General features: G+C 32.3%; 2 protein-coding genes across 2 annotated transcripts; both read left to right on the forward strand.

Moving 5' to 3' along the window:
* Positions 1-1,236: 1,236 nt before the first annotated feature.
* Positions 1,237-4,684, forward strand: LOC125826434 (short-chain dehydrogenase TIC 32 A, chloroplastic-like). Its single transcript, XM_049505763.1, has 8 exons — positions 1,237-1,830; positions 1,907-2,138; positions 2,250-2,329; positions 2,439-2,595; positions 3,280-3,361; positions 3,543-3,630; positions 4,016-4,062; positions 4,219-4,684. Exons 1-8 carry the CDS (start codon positions 1,707-1,709, stop codon positions 4,420-4,422), a joined length of 1,014 nt encoding a protein of 337 aa, XP_049361720.1. The 5' UTR covers positions 1,237-1,706; the 3' UTR covers positions 4,423-4,684.
* Positions 4,685-7,314: 2,630 nt separating this feature from the next.
* Positions 7,315-13,181, forward strand: LOC125826866 (rsm22-cox11 tandem protein 2, mitochondrial). The gene is made up of 12 exons (XM_049506208.1): positions 7,315-7,571; positions 8,446-8,711; positions 8,858-8,931; positions 9,049-9,143; positions 9,889-9,986; positions 10,268-10,351; positions 11,361-11,441; positions 11,548-11,631; positions 11,731-11,826; positions 12,068-12,151; positions 12,315-12,399; positions 12,515-13,181. Exons 1-12 carry the CDS (start codon positions 7,442-7,444, stop codon positions 12,847-12,849), a joined length of 1,512 nt encoding a protein of 503 aa, XP_049362165.1. The 5' UTR covers positions 7,315-7,441; the 3' UTR covers positions 12,850-13,181.
* Positions 13,182-15,146: the final 1,965 nt, after the last annotated feature.

The following is a 15,146-nucleotide window of genomic DNA, read 5'->3' on the forward strand; positions in this document are numbered from 1 at the left end:
ATATCTCACATGTATCTGATTCATATATATGAATCTAGACGCGCTAGATACATGTATTTGAAATCCAAAATATAATAAGATTCATATTATTTCAAACTAGTGTGTATATTAGTAATTACTCCCTAAACTAGTGATATTTATGTAATTTATCTTATATATAAAATGTCTGAGTCAGCTTACGCATACCTCAACTAATTTAACCTAGTAGACATAAGAACCACTTTTATGTAATTTTCAAGTATTATATCTCCAACAAAAAATGAAAATTATGATTATTGGATCTTTCAAACCTCTTTTTTTTTTTTTTGGTGAAGAAAAGAAAAATATATATATTGTAATAAAAAAATAAATTAAAATAAAGTTGAAAGTGAGAATGATTGACCAGTAACTTTACTATCCCTTCGAGGCCGTAGATTGACTCATATCCACCCTCACGTGCGATTCTTATTTGACGATAAGATTAGATTATTATTATAACGATTAATTAATTTAATATTATATTATTGATTAATTATATGTAGTAAGTAATTTTATTTTTAATTACTCGTAGAAGTCCTCTTACAGTTCATCTTGACACCTGTGCCACCTCCTTTAATAATCGCCGACTGTTGCTACTGGGCAATTTATTTATTTTTATTTTGGCTTGAAAAAATATTAACGGAATCCTTTATGATTGTTCATTGCTTTAATGATGGTATTACAAACTTTAATCAAAAGGGATTTGACTAAAAGTGCAGATAGATGCATCAACAGTTTTTAAACATGTTTAAAAATTCATATCATAAAAATAACAAATTTTTATTAATATTAAAAATGCCACAGTAGACTAGTTCTCTACGCCAAATAAATGTCACATTAGTTAGTTTTCAATTATTCTTTGTCCAAAATATATTTCCACTCATTAAGGTATAGTTCAATTAAAGAATAATTATTTTTGTTAACACAAATTTTCTATGTCAAAATGTAGATCGATATATACTATTTCCTTTTGATAATGTACCTTGATATATAAATCGTAAATTAACACTTAATAATTAAGCAATAAATGAATTATATCTGCTTTAATATTGTTTTTTGACCACTAAACTGTCTAAAGTATATGTAAATTAATTCCAAAACTGTAAAAAGTGCTTAGGGGTAAAGTTTGTTAAGATTCTAATGACTATTATAATTAGTACTCCTACTAAATACAATTAAAAAATTAATCTCAATCAGTGACAAAGATGTAATCCTCTATTTGCGTCTTAAATGATTCCCTTAATCCCTACCATCCCCTTATTATAAAATTCCCACTTCCTCTTCCTCTTTTTTCCACACAAATCCAATAGCCACCACAATCTCCATAACTATTCTCTCTCTATCAGTTTCTCTGTATACTGCTTCTTCTCTTTTTAGAGTAGAAAATCGCAGGCCTATAGTTGTACTAGTTTCGCCTTTTTGCGTTCTGAATCACTGCAAAGTGTGCAACGTTTCGGCTATCGCATCAACAACAGTCAACAGCAACTACTTTTTTTTTTCTTTTTTTTTTTCGGTTTTCCCAATTGTTATGGTCTATGGACCACTAGTACTGCAAAAAGTTGTTTTCTGTGAAAGCAATTTCTGGAAGGAAAATCAAGTATAGTGTGTTTGTTGTACAGCAGTACTGTTACAGTTACTAGTAACAAACCACTGTATAACATAGAAAGCGTGAAAATTAACCAAAAAAAATGCTTGAAACGGTGAAGTACCTGCTTGGTTCCGCCGGAGCTAGCGGTTACGGTTCAAAATCCACTGCCGAGAACGTCACCGAACAGTCTCCTGATCTTCGGTCGGTCACCGCTATTATCACTGGTAAGGATTTTCATTGAAAAAAATTGATCAATGAAATTTTTACCTCATTTCTGATCTGAGCATGTGATTTTTGCAGGTGCGACGTCAGGAATTGGAGCGGAGACGGCGAGAGTTCTGGCGAAACGTGGTGTTAAGCTGATTTTACCGGCGCGTAGCGTAAAAGCGGCGGAGGAAACAAAAGCTCGAATCCTATCTGAAGTGCCGGAGGCGGAGATTATCGTTATGGCTCTCGATCTTAGCTCTCTGAGTTCCGTACGGAAGTTCGTCGCTGAATTTGAATATCTGAATTTTCCTCTCAATCTTCTCATGTAAAGCTTCATTCACCATAATTAAGCTCTTTAATTCCGATCAGCTGTGTATATTAGTGATTAATTTTTTAATTTTATTTTAAGGTTCACGTTTTATCTGTTTGATTGCAGAAACAACGCCGGAAAATTCGCTCACCAGCATGCCATTTCTGAGGATGGAATTGAGATGACTTTTGCTACTAATCACTTAGGTAAATTTTCATCCGTTTTCTCTCTCATTTACATGCATGTGAAGAAGTTTTTTGATGCCGATTAAATTAATTATTCATTTTTTTAAAATTTATGTGTGCAAAACTTCAGGCCATTTCCTTTTGACAAAGCTTTTACTGAAGAAGATGATCGAGACGTCTAATAAAACGGGCGTTCAAGGAAGAATAGTGAATGTATCATCCAGCATCCATGGCTGGTTTTCCGGCGACTCGATTCAGTACCTCCGACTGATCACTAAAGACAAAAGGTGAACTTTATTTATTATTATCTCTTTCGTAACCGTTTTGAGAAATCGGGGAAAAGTACAATGCGTTACTTTCATAGGACTTTGTACTGAAATAAATGCATTATTGGTAGAAGATAATATTGGATTTCAAGTATAATATATATTCGTGCAATCACTAGTATTTCTGAAAATAAAATATAATATTCATATACGGAAAACGTTTTTATAATATTATACACGGACTGCTGGCCTCTTGCAATTTTTTATCATCCGGATTTGAGATGGACAAATATAAGAAATATTCGCCCCAAATTATTTGAAATTAAATTTATATTTATTATTGTCATTGTATTAAATCTGTATAGATTTGGACAAAAAGATATGAGGTAATGAACATCGATGATTTGTTAGTGAATTTCAACTCACTTAACAAAAAAAAACGTAGTTATTGATGCACTATAGTCGGAACTTAAAATATGGAATAGAAATAGTAGATGCAAAATCATGAGGTTGGTTCTCTCCTAATGAGATGTCTCAATTTTCAGCTTTCATTTTAAACTTTCTGTATGATTTTTTTTTTATACAAAATCAAATTAATCGAGGTACAATTAAAAAATGAAATTAAAAAAGACTATTAGAAAAGAAGTAAACGAAATTAGCTTGACTTAATTGTGAAAGAGAGTAATTTGTCTTGTTATTGGACAGTCAATACGATGCGACACGTGCATATGCTCTCTCGAAGCTGGCTAATGTTTTGCACACCAAGGAGCTGGCTCAGATATTGAAAGTAAGTCCAAAATTTTCTCTCTCCTTTTTTTTTTTTTAAAAAAAAAAAATGTTATTTATTGATTTAGGAAAAAGTGAAATTTGTTGGCTTGCTTCTGATTCATTAGAAGATTGAATTATTTGTTTGTGTTGAGATACTAGAAATTAAAATTAGGTGTCTTTTTGTCTTTTAAATGTTACAGAAAATGGGGGCAAATGTGACAGTCAATTGTGTTCATCCTGGAATTGTAAGAACTAGACTCACTAGAGAACGAGAAGGCCTCGTCACTGGTACTTTTTTTTTTTTCACCAACCATTAATTAAGTTGATTAGATTGATCAAAATAATTTACAAAATCAAAGTTTTCAAAAATACCTAGCGTGCTATATGTTTTCTATTAACAGATCAGGCCTTGATTGTTAAGTTTCATGGCGACATATAGCACACTAAATTTTAACCGAAAAAAAATTCAATATGGAGTAACAAGGTTGATTATATACCTCTGTTTGAGAAAATAAAGAAAACATTTTGAATTTATAGTGTATATAATGTTAAAAAAAAACTCTTTTATGATCGAAGAAAATCATGTAGAATATTAGAAATACGGAGATTGAACACATAGACTTATTTATTAAACCAATCCCATAACTCATGATTTTTGTTTTTATAAATGCAGATCTGGTATTCTTTTTGACCTCAAAACTCTTGAAGACTATTCCCCAGGTTAGTTTTCTCATACTCAGCATCTCAAAATCTGCATTCTAAGGGAATGTAATATTTATATAGACATCAATGGTTGATTCTGTATATCAAAAAACATAACGATAAACTATATGCAAGCATGGTTACTTATATAACGTTCATCGATGTATATTTCAGGCAGCTGCAACAACTTGCTATGTTGCTACTCACCCTAGACTTGCAAATGTGAGTGGAAAATATTTTGCAGACTGTAATGAAGTTTGTTCTTCAAAGTTGGGTTCCAATTCAACAGAAGCAGCACGCATATGGTCAGCTTCAGAGATTATGGTTGCTAAAAATTCAAATACAAATTTAGATCCATTGGACGCTCAAAGCAACTAGTTCATTTCGTGCTGAGGAGTTAAAACAGACTATGACGGTTATACACAGAAAATACCCTCTACTAATTAGTACTTATATGGTGTAGGACTTTTGGTATAATGAGAAAGATATAAGTAAGATCTTGTATAAAGGAAAAAGTTTTTGCAGCAACATATACAATATATATATATACACAAACCTAGCTAGCTAGGAGTATGTTCATATATATAGTAAGCTAGTAACTCCTATTATAATATGTACATTGGTTTTATTTGTTCGTTTAGTTTGTTAATGTGATATCTTACCAGTTGTACGAAAAATGTGATTGGGCAGTTTGTCCTACATTTAATTTGGTGAAAAATTATTGTATAGGCAGTTCATTTTACATCTAATTGGTGTAAACAGTTGTTATACTTATTTTAAATTGTTTAATTGTAGAATAACTCAATTTGCAAAAAATAATTAAAAAGATGTATTAATTGTTTTTAGAGTAGGGAAAGAAATTTAAGAACGATGGAATCAATAACATGGGTTCGTTAGTTTCCATGTGGATGATAATTTTTATTTTCTGGGGGTATCTTTGATGGGTTAATTAGGGGCCTACTAACATGTATCAGGTGCTAAGGCAAGCGTGTGTGGAAGCTGAAAAATAATAGTATTAAATTAAACGACAGAAATATCAGAATTACTATTTTTTTTAAAATATAAAATATAACGAAATGAAAGTGATCTTATTTGTGTTTAAATTCGAATACGTGGATGTTGATGTGAAATTGATGAGTTTTTCAATTAAGCTAAATTCATTGAACTAATAAATTAGATTCATTGAGGTTAAGTTGAATGTCTTGGAATTTAAGCCTCGACTCATGCTAAGTAAAACGTTTTATTTATTTTTAAAAATAAGTGAGAGGAAGATATATAAATTATAATGAAAAATACTATTATGAATTGAGATCATGAATTTAGCACCAAATTAAATGAACTACAAGCCAATTGAAATCTAAAATCGGTTTTAGAAACTACTACGTATTAATTATTCTATGTTGGAAATGAACATAAAGAGTTTGTTGAGTAAAAAATAATAATAAATCTTTTTTATACCGTATTTATTTTAATTTTTGTGACTTGCTTTTCTTTTTATTGTTTTAAAAAAAAAAGATGCATTTCTAAATTTTGAAACAATTGACTTACACTTTCCATTTAATACTTAACAAGAAACTTTTATAACCACACCAATTTTACATATTTAAAATCACAAGTTTAAATAATTTTATAATCATCTAAATGTTATGAGATGTTAAAGTTCACTAGTGTCAAAAGGCTCCATTTGTTCTTAAACTCCATATCGATTCAAATTATTTTACATAAATAAGATAGAAGAGTAGTTTTTTAAATGAAAATAGTCATATTTACTCTTTCACTTTGAAATTTTATTTATATAGATCCTCAAAATTTGAGTATTTAATTGTATATAGCCTCACGATTACACTTTTGACCAAATTTACCGGTCAATCGTTAAGAGGTTCAGACCTACCAATTAAATAGACACATAGAGGATAATATATACATGTTTGAACACTCGATTCATGTATTCAAACTCAACCCTAAAGTAATTCATTACTCAATTCGATTCAAATTATGCCTCATAAATTGAAACGAAAAATATTTTTTTAATATTTTTAAAAATGGCCCATATTTCAAGAATGGACGTTTGGAAATGGTGGACCTAATTTTACCACCCTTTAACCTAACAAATTGATAGCAACCTCATCTTGTGCAATAATAATAAAAACCAGCTTCTCTTCCACTTAAAGTGCCTCCTTCTCTGTATATATATTTTTTCATAATTATGTTTTGATTCCACCACCATCTATTGTCTCAAAAATTGTATGGTGGAACATATTGTACCCCTCTCAACTTTAATTTATTTAAATTGGGGGAAAAGGTAAATTTTGTTTGATATGATGTTTCCTTTTGATTGTTGGAAAAATATATTAAGAGTTTTATTTCTTACGTCACTTTTTTCTTAATGGTTAATGACTAGTTGATTAACCATTAAGAAAATAGGTGGACTTGCTCATTGTCATTATTAAGAACCTAATGGTGAACCCTGTTGAACTAATAGTCGACATCTTAGCTTTGCTCCTGTTCAATTGGATCATTCTAAACTTGAATCAGAGACTTCACTTTTGAAATAAATTATTATATTTGTGATTCAACTAATCGAGTTAATCTCACAATGTAATAAAAAAGATATGTTTTATTGATAAAAGAATTAGTTTTCAAGTGAAAATTGAAGTTCATCGTCCACTAATAAAATTGCAAGAATTATCCTTTAAATTGGTTGGTCTTTAGCTTTTGTCCTTCAAATGGATCATCTGAATATTTATTAACAATGGAATTTATGTCTAATGGGATATAAGTTCTTTTAAGGACAAAAAATCATGCGAGACATAACTTGTGAGATATTATAATGCAAAATATAAACTTAATCTTTGTTAAAAAGTTACTAATTTTTGTTATGAAGGACAAAAATTAAAAACCAACACATAATAGGTATAAAAGTGCAAATGACCTCGTCCAACAGGTAACCTTGGAATGGGCTCTCTTGAGAATTAACTTAAATAGTCTTCCACCTAACTGATTAAACTAAAATAGCCAACGAATATATAATTCATGTATTATCATATATGATCAATGTATAATATGTGTATAGTTACTATTAAAAGTGAACAGTAAATCTACTCGGTTGTTTGTGAGAATATCTAACTCTAATGGGCTTTTACTTTTAGAGAATGGACAGGGATTACTGACTTATGGACTGTGCATTATTTTGGGCTTTTCTATTGGGCCCAAACTCTTAAATTATGGGCCCACTTCAATCCAACACAGGCAACAGCAAGAAATCTACTGCAAATGGAAGAAAGAAAAAAACCTTCCTAATGGCAGACCTTAAACCCTACTATGCAGTGTAAAAATTCTGAATTTGCCCCTTCTTAGCTGCCGGAATTTCGCCGGAAACTGCAAGAAGTCACCAGAAATGGCGTCAATAGTATCGGAAACCGTTCCGAAGTTCACCGCGGAGGCCCTCAAATCCGCAGCTAAACAATCTGAACGTTGCCATATTGTTCCTATCCGTCTTCGTAGAGCTATCAAAAAGTATCTCCGAGGTAAAATTTCAATTCTTTTTCATATCCTATACACGTCAATTTGAACATTAATTTCGTTAGAATGTGCTCGTTTAGAGTTTTTGGCTGACATAGTAACTTAAGTACCGCAATTCATACTGAAAATATCATCTTTTAGCTTATATAATGCTTCAAGCATGCAAAGGTTGAATACTTTTTTTTTTAATTAACCGAAAAATTAGCTTATTTCAGCTGCCCTGTTCCATTCTTTTGTAATATGTTAAGTCCCAAATTACAAATGAGGAAGGTAGGGATCAAGCTTTATTGTTAACTTAATTTTTTCTTGGATAATAATCTCGTTCATTTTACCAGAGCCACTGTTAAAATTGTGATATTATCTCGAAACTGATTTTGCCAGTATGTTTTCCTTATTTGTTAGGCAAGTTCTTGTTTTACGTTCAAGAGCTTGGTAGCTAAAAGCTTGGAAAGTGTTTTGTTTCTGCCTCCTCTTTTCTCTAGAGTTCTACTGATTTGATTTTATGGTGGAGAGGATATAAGTCATGCTGAGAATAACTGCGAAAAAGCACATGCTTATATGCTTCCTTCACATTAGCAGTCAACTTTGTCATATTGATAGCATTGCGGAGTTCAGCTCTATTTCTGATGTTGCCATACCATCTCTTGTTTTACATTAGCTACTTCGCTTCAAATATTTGTCCTTTTTTCTTTTGAGATGAACTATCTGTTGTTTGCATTCTGTGTTTTTTGTATGTTTGATGGGATGAGAAGGCTTGTTTTGCAATCATTTGTATATGTGAATGCTAAGGGAAACTTGATAGTTGTTGACTGATTGATGCATTTTTATTTGATCTCGCTCTTTAAGTTTTGTGTTTTGGTTTGATCTAATCTATTGCAGAGCAAGAGGAGCCACATATGAAGAGAAAAGTGTTGAGGTTATCAGAATCTTTCAGCCAAATAAAGGAAGTGAATTTGATGCTTCCAACCTCCACATCCAAGGAGCTTTTTGAAGATCCTCTCAAGTCTGTTGATTGTTCACAGCGGTGGAAAATCAAAAGTGCCTATGGTGACATTGGCCTCAAGTATAGGGATGATGAAACACTAGCCTATGTGGCGTCCCGTATGCCTGCTGTCTACTCTGCTCTTTATAGAGTTCTTAGTGAGGTATATAAATATTATATTCTATTGAAATGCCTTGCAGAATCCTTATGGTGTTCTGTGTCTCAGAATTTTTTTCGGAATTTGGGTTTTGGAACATGAATGTAGATTTTGGTTGCTAAAAGTGAGTGCTTTAATGTGATTTTCTTTAGGTACGCAGAAGATTGCCTGGTTTTTCACCTGCTAAGGTGTTGGATTTTGGGGCAGGGACTGGTTCTGCATTTTGGTAAGATGATCTGATATTTTGTTATTTATTTTATTTTGTTGGTTAATTATCATTCCCATGTGTTAATTTCTGTTAGACCCTTTGGTTAGATAAGTGTTGAATTGTGTGGTTATGCAGGGCAGTTAGAGAAGTGTGGCCACGGTCATTGAGTAGAATTAATTTGGTAGAGCCATCACAGTCCATGCAGCGGGCCGGACAGAGCCTTATAAAAGGTACATTCTGGTTTTCTATGGACTCCTTTTGGTCTGGAAAAATTTAGACTTTTAGTACTATGTGTTTTCGAATCTTAATTAATAGTTATGGCTACTTCGCGGATCAGCTCGTTCAATTTTCTGAGTCACTGGCTTAGGTGGAAGTGTGTCTGTAATTGTGCTCTTATTGTTGTGAAAATATAAAGGAGATGAAGTCTACGCTTCTCACAGAATGTAATATAAGTCTCTGTATGTGTATGTCTTATTAAATTTCTGCATAAAGCAGATTCACCTTTAAGCGATTATGCCATACCATGTATGGCTAGTGATGTTATGAAGTTCTGGCCTTGCAAATTGTTCTCTTATCAGATGACTGATTTTCAACAACATTTTTTATGCTTTAAGCTTTTGGCCAGTGCATCTTCATATGAATGAAATTGGATGAGCCTCATACACTACAACCCGAGATATCATATACATAATGTGCCATTGTGCTGCATGATAAGGTAGTGACCAGTTATGTTTCTGTACAACCAAAGAGTATCTAGGCAAGTGGTTTAGGATCTCTTCATATTACTTTACATTACCTTTTCAAAGAGTAAAAAAGGCTTGCTTTCACAATGGTCTCCAACAGTTTTCAGTGCTCTAGTTTTGATGTGTCCAAACCTATTACCTGTTTGCATATATTTTAGTTACTATTCAACTGCTGTAATTAGAAAATATGAGGCTGATAAAGATGGCAAAATATGTCCTGTAATTGCCGCAGGTCTTAAAAATTTGCCACTCATTCAAAGTTATGGAAGTATTCAAGCACTCTCTCAGGATGTCAAAAAGAGTGACAGACAACATGATCTTGTGATTGCTGTAAGTACAACAACATGATCTTGTGATTGCTGTAAGTACAATCTTATAGTGATGTTAGCTCCTGAAATTTGTGAAGGAATTTCCCCAGTTTTTCGCACTTCTTTTGCATCCTCTGAATGCTCTCATTATAATACTTTATCACTTTGTCTAAGAAAATAGTATAATTTTGTTGTGTTTTATTTTTCATTGACAAGAATAGTAGATGCTATCCTCTATTAGATCCTTATTGATTTTGTGAAATTTTTTGGTGCTGATATGTTTTCAACTTTTTTTGACCAAAGTCGTATGTACTTGGAGAAATTCCATCTCTGAAGGACAGAATCACGGTTGTACGCCAGCTTTGGGAACAGACAGGAGATGTTCTGGTATGTTAAAATCCATTCTTAAGCTTTATATCTACATGATTCAGCATACTCCATTCATTATTGATGATTTGAAGATTTAGGGGGAGGTGAGAAGTTATACTTTCAAAGTTCCTGTCATTCCCAAGAATCAGAATATTTACAATCGTGCATATGAATAACTCTACCACCTAAATGCTAAGTGGAGCTAAGACGCTTTCCTGCCATCAAAGTTTATGCAACAAAGCTTAGCTTTCCATGAATTTTAAGATGCTAACATTTGTGTGTTACGTTAAGTATCGGTAGTAGAAGAAACTATGAAAGTAATAACTAATAAATTTGTATCAAAATCTAAATATGATTAGGAAGATGAAGTTGATGAATTCGTAAAATTGTTGATAACCATTTGAAATAATATAAATGTTAAAATTCTGTAAAGTATTTGGTGCATCCTGGAATGAGAAGCGTGTATACAAATTTGACACGGGCAGGACGTGTTAAGCGCAAATCGTATAATGCCTTCATTGCTGTAGGATTTGATTTTTTTTTAATTCAATCAGAAAACTCTGATAGCTTTGCAAATGTAAATAAATGCATATCGAGCAAAGATACTTGTGCACTGGTTACCGAGCGATTCCACAGCAGAACGCATGCCATAATTGGTGACTGTTTCTTACTGTAATATGCTCTAGTTTCTGTCTTACTGTGTGAAGGACAATGAGGGTCAGGATATAGACAGTAAAATTACTGCCACATTTTTTACCGGATTTGCAGTTTAAATAACATAGACTTCACTAGAGGGGGAAAGGGAAAAGGTGAATGAGGAGCTGCATGCGTAAAGAGAGAGACCTGTGTAAAAGAATCATATCAAGGTACTCATCAAAAACAATTGACTACTGAATGAGTGAGGGGGAGGCGATGGTTGTTGCCTGTGTAGAAGTTTTTGCATGCTATTGGTGTAGTTACTGCTCAATTGGCCAGTTCAAATGTTACCAGACTGACAGCATGATCATGACAATGTGCTGTTGAGCAGGTCTTGGTAGAACCAGGAACACCACAAGGATCTAATATTATATCTCAAATGCGATCTCACATTTTATGGATGGAGAAAAGGGTAAAACTCACTTTTCGGGATTTGCTTGGAGTGGTCTGGTTTATTCCAAGTTGGAATGTGAATTCTTAATGATCTTTTTGCTTTGTTCTTAAATGCTTATTTTTAGAGAAGCCGCAAACTAGAAGGTGTATCTGGCAAAGATTCTAAAGCATTGACGACACTAAAGAACGGGGTATATATAGTTGCTCCGGTAAGTGTTTTAAGTTTATGATGATATAATGACTTAAATAGATTGGACTACAGTTTTCTGTCTGAGTTGATTTACTCTTTTTTTTAAAAAAAATTGCAGTGTCCACATGACGGACGTTGTCCTTTGGATAACACTGGAAAATATTGTCATTTTGTTCAACGCTTGCAAAGGACAACATCGCAACGTGCCTACAAGGTTTGCCTCATATTCCTTTGCCTCCTAGATGAGCTCTCTGAATTTGATGAAGTCTCTTCTTACCCCCCTCAAATCTTTGCATAGGGTCAGATATATTCTATTATAAGTTCCCAGCTAAGAAATTGATCTTGGTGGCAATATCATCATTATTGTTTTCTTCTGTGCTTCTGGAGTGAACTTGCCTTTTTGGTTTGTACTTGCGTTTGAATCATGTTTTTTAACTGATGCCATTGTCTTGTAGAGGTCGAAAGGAGAGCCTCTACGTGGCTTTGAAGATGAAAAGTTTTGCTTCATCGCTTTTAGACGAGGAGAACGGCCAAGGCAAGTTCTTCTTCAAGAATACGGAATGCCAATCGTTAAATTGTTTTTAGCTTGTTAAATCATTACCATTGTGAAGTGAAATTTCAATTTTTTTTAATTTTTATTTTTATTTTTTTGCCATCTTCATATAATCACTATTGAACTAATTTCTTGTTTCAAGCAGAGAGCCTTGGCCGTTGGATAGTATGAAGTTTGAGACATTGAAGGAGCAGCATGCCAGAAGAAATCCAGAGGATTTAGAGATTGACTATGGTATTTGCTATCAGTTTAAATCTCAGTTTTGCTTTGCCATGTAAAAACTGCTACGTTCATTTAGTACCTGCTGTTAACACATTACAAAGTAGTGACATTTCTCCTTTTATTTCAGAGGACCAATTCATCTCAGAAGATGAGGATATTCAGGATGAAGTAGATCATGCCACGTATGATTCCGATGCTACAGAAACAGATGCCGTTACTGAAAATGATGATTGGGAGGAAGAAGGTGAAGAAAAGTCCCATGCCGATCTTGGTGGTGGTTGGGGAAGAATTATATACAGTCCTCTACGAAGGGGTAAGCGGATTGAAATGGACGTTTGTCGATCAATGAATCAAGAAGGCAGTGAAGGGTCATTTGAACGGATTGTTATTACAAAGAGCAAAAACCCAACATTGCATCATCAGGCACGAAGATCGCTTTGGGGTGACTTATGGCCCTTCTAAATTTTGTTAGAAAAATGGCACTAAAGGTTTTTGGTCCATCAGTAAGAGCCTTACTAGTAAGACCAGTGTGTGATGTGTGAGTTAGGCACTCACCGTGAGTTCAAATCTCGCAACAAACAAAAGCCTGGTATTCAAGTGGAGGGGCACGTCTATTATCCATCGAGTCTCAAACTATGCTTCACTTTCCCTCAGTTATCAAAGAAGTTATTTTTGTTAGAAAAATCTTAAAAGTATAGTTTCTTGTGTCCTTATGGTAATGTAATAAATGTATTTTCATGTGTACCCATTTTCTGAAAAAGAAGAAAAGTGAAGTCAGATGGTTATTCTGGTAATGACAGGATAAGATTGGGCCAAATGGCTCAAAATGTAAAGTTACTGCGTACATGTGAACCACATATGCCTTATTCATAGTTCTTGTACTGAATCATGGAACAGTAATACATCAATGTGTAAAAAAGTTCATGTCACGTGCCAGCTTAGGAGATTAGATCAACACTTTTTGTAAAAGTGTATCTTACTCTGGTGAATCGCAGTTGTTTGGTATGATGTACAAGAATAATGTTAGATATAGTGTGTCAATAATGATGAGATTATTATGAGAAAATGATCAAAATGGTCTTTGATGTATTGGGGTTGCTTTATTTTGGTCCTTAATATATTCTAGGTGATTGAAATAGTCCTTCATGTATGATAAAATGTGTTCAATTTAGTCTTTTATCCTAAACTTCACAATTTATCCCCAAAAATTGTTAAATATAACGATGGGACCCACATTAGCTTACAAAATTCACCATTTTTACCATCTTTATTAGCTCAAAGAAAGAGTTACATGAATTCTAAAACACCATTTTCTCTAACATCTAACCACACAATTACAAAATAATTCTAAAAACATTTTCATTTGTACCTAGCACACCATATATTGTGGCTGCTCTTTTATGACCACACGTTTTATTCATTTTTGTACCTTTGTCTACACGCTAAATAATTCTTGTCCTTGTGTCTTATTGTTATTATTATTATTCCTATGTTTTTGGGAATGACCCCCTTAGACCATCTCCAACCCACCTCTATTTTATTTTTCATTCTCTATATTTGGAGAGTAAAATAGAGAATGGGCTCTCCAATCACTTTTTAATTAACTCTCTATTTTTCATTTATAGACAGGTGAATAGTAGTTCTCCAAATTTGGAGAACTACTATTCACACTCTCTATTTCACTTTTTCATTATTTTATTATATTTCTATTATTTTGTAATTAACACGTTATTTTTAATATAAGGTCATTAATTAAATATCTAACATTCGTAATTCTTTTTAAATGTAATATGACATTTTTAAAAATATATTATTTGATTTACACTACTTTCATCGCGGATTAATAATATTTCAATTTTTTAAAATTTTCATCACTTTAATATAATTTGATATTATTATTAATTTTCACTATGAAGAATGCACAAAAGTAAAATGATAAGATGAAAATTTTAACTAAAAATATAATACATAACATAATAATTTAAATATAAGATACAATACATAATAATTTTATCGCAACAATAATTCAGTAATCCGGTAGGTCGTTTTCAGATTTAACAATATTTGGAAAAAAATTAGTGTATGATCCAGAGAATTGTTGCGGTTATGCTCGTTGATTTATGTAATTTTTATGCAATTGTATTTCATTGATGATTTCACTTTTATTTGAATTGTCCATTAATTTGTATATTATTTAAGAACTTGCAATTTATGTTATTTAGAAATTTAGAATAAAATAAAATTTTATATTACGTAAAAATTATATAAAGTGATTATTTGAAGAAAAAAAGAAGGAGAAAGGATTTAGAAATGACACACATATTAAGGCAACAATGATTAGCATAGTGAAGTTACAATTTTGCCCTTATTAATTATGATTCCAAAATAAATTTATTCAAGATAACTAATCAATGTTGGGGGAAGTTTAAATTTTCAAGAAGTTTAAATGAGGGTATAATAGGAAATTTTTTTTTGTCCTTTCTTGATTTGTCAAAATGGACAAGTAAATAGGGACATCTAAAAGAGGAAATATGGACAAGTAAATAGGGACGGAGGGAGTATGAAATAAGGAAATGCAAATGAAATAGAAATAATAATATAATATTAAGGAAAGAGAAAAAAATCATTTTTAGAGAATAAATTTGAGAATTGGGTTGGAGTTGATTGTCTGAAAAAATAGAAAACTCTATATTTGGAGAGTAAAATAGAGGGCAGGGTTGGAGATGCCCTTACTACATGATTGATATTTTTTTATTTTA

The sequence above is a fragment of the Solanum verrucosum genome, unplaced genomic scaffold (genome assembly GCF_900185275.1).
Source record: "Solanum verrucosum unplaced genomic scaffold, falcon-dt-bn FXZP01000060.1, whole genome shotgun sequence".
NCBI lineage: Eukaryota > Viridiplantae > Streptophyta > Magnoliopsida > Solanales > Solanaceae > Solanum > Solanum verrucosum.

Coding starts and splice junctions, on each gene's coding strand:
- LOC125826434 (XM_049505763.1), top strand. CDS start 1,707: ATGCTTGAAACGGTGAAGTACCTGCTTGGTTCCGCCGGAGCTAGCGGT. Junction 1,831..1,906: donor GGTCACCGCTATTATCACTG/GTAAGGATTTTC, acceptor TGATTTTTGCAG/GTGCGACGTCAGGAATTGGA. Junction 4,063..4,218: donor TCTTGAAGACTATTCCCCAG/GTTAGTTTTCTC, acceptor TGTATATTTCAG/GCAGCTGCAACAACTTGCTA.
- LOC125826866 (XM_049506208.1), top strand. CDS start 7,442: ATGGCGTCAATAGTATCGGAAACCGTTCCGAAGTTCACCGCGGAGGCC. Junction 11,827..12,067: donor CATCGCAACGTGCCTACAAG/GTTTGCCTCATA, acceptor ATTGTCTTGTAG/AGGTCGAAAGGAGAGCCTCT. Junction 12,400..12,514: donor GGATTTAGAGATTGACTATG/GTATTTGCTATC, acceptor CTTTTATTTCAG/AGGACCAATTCATCTCAGAA.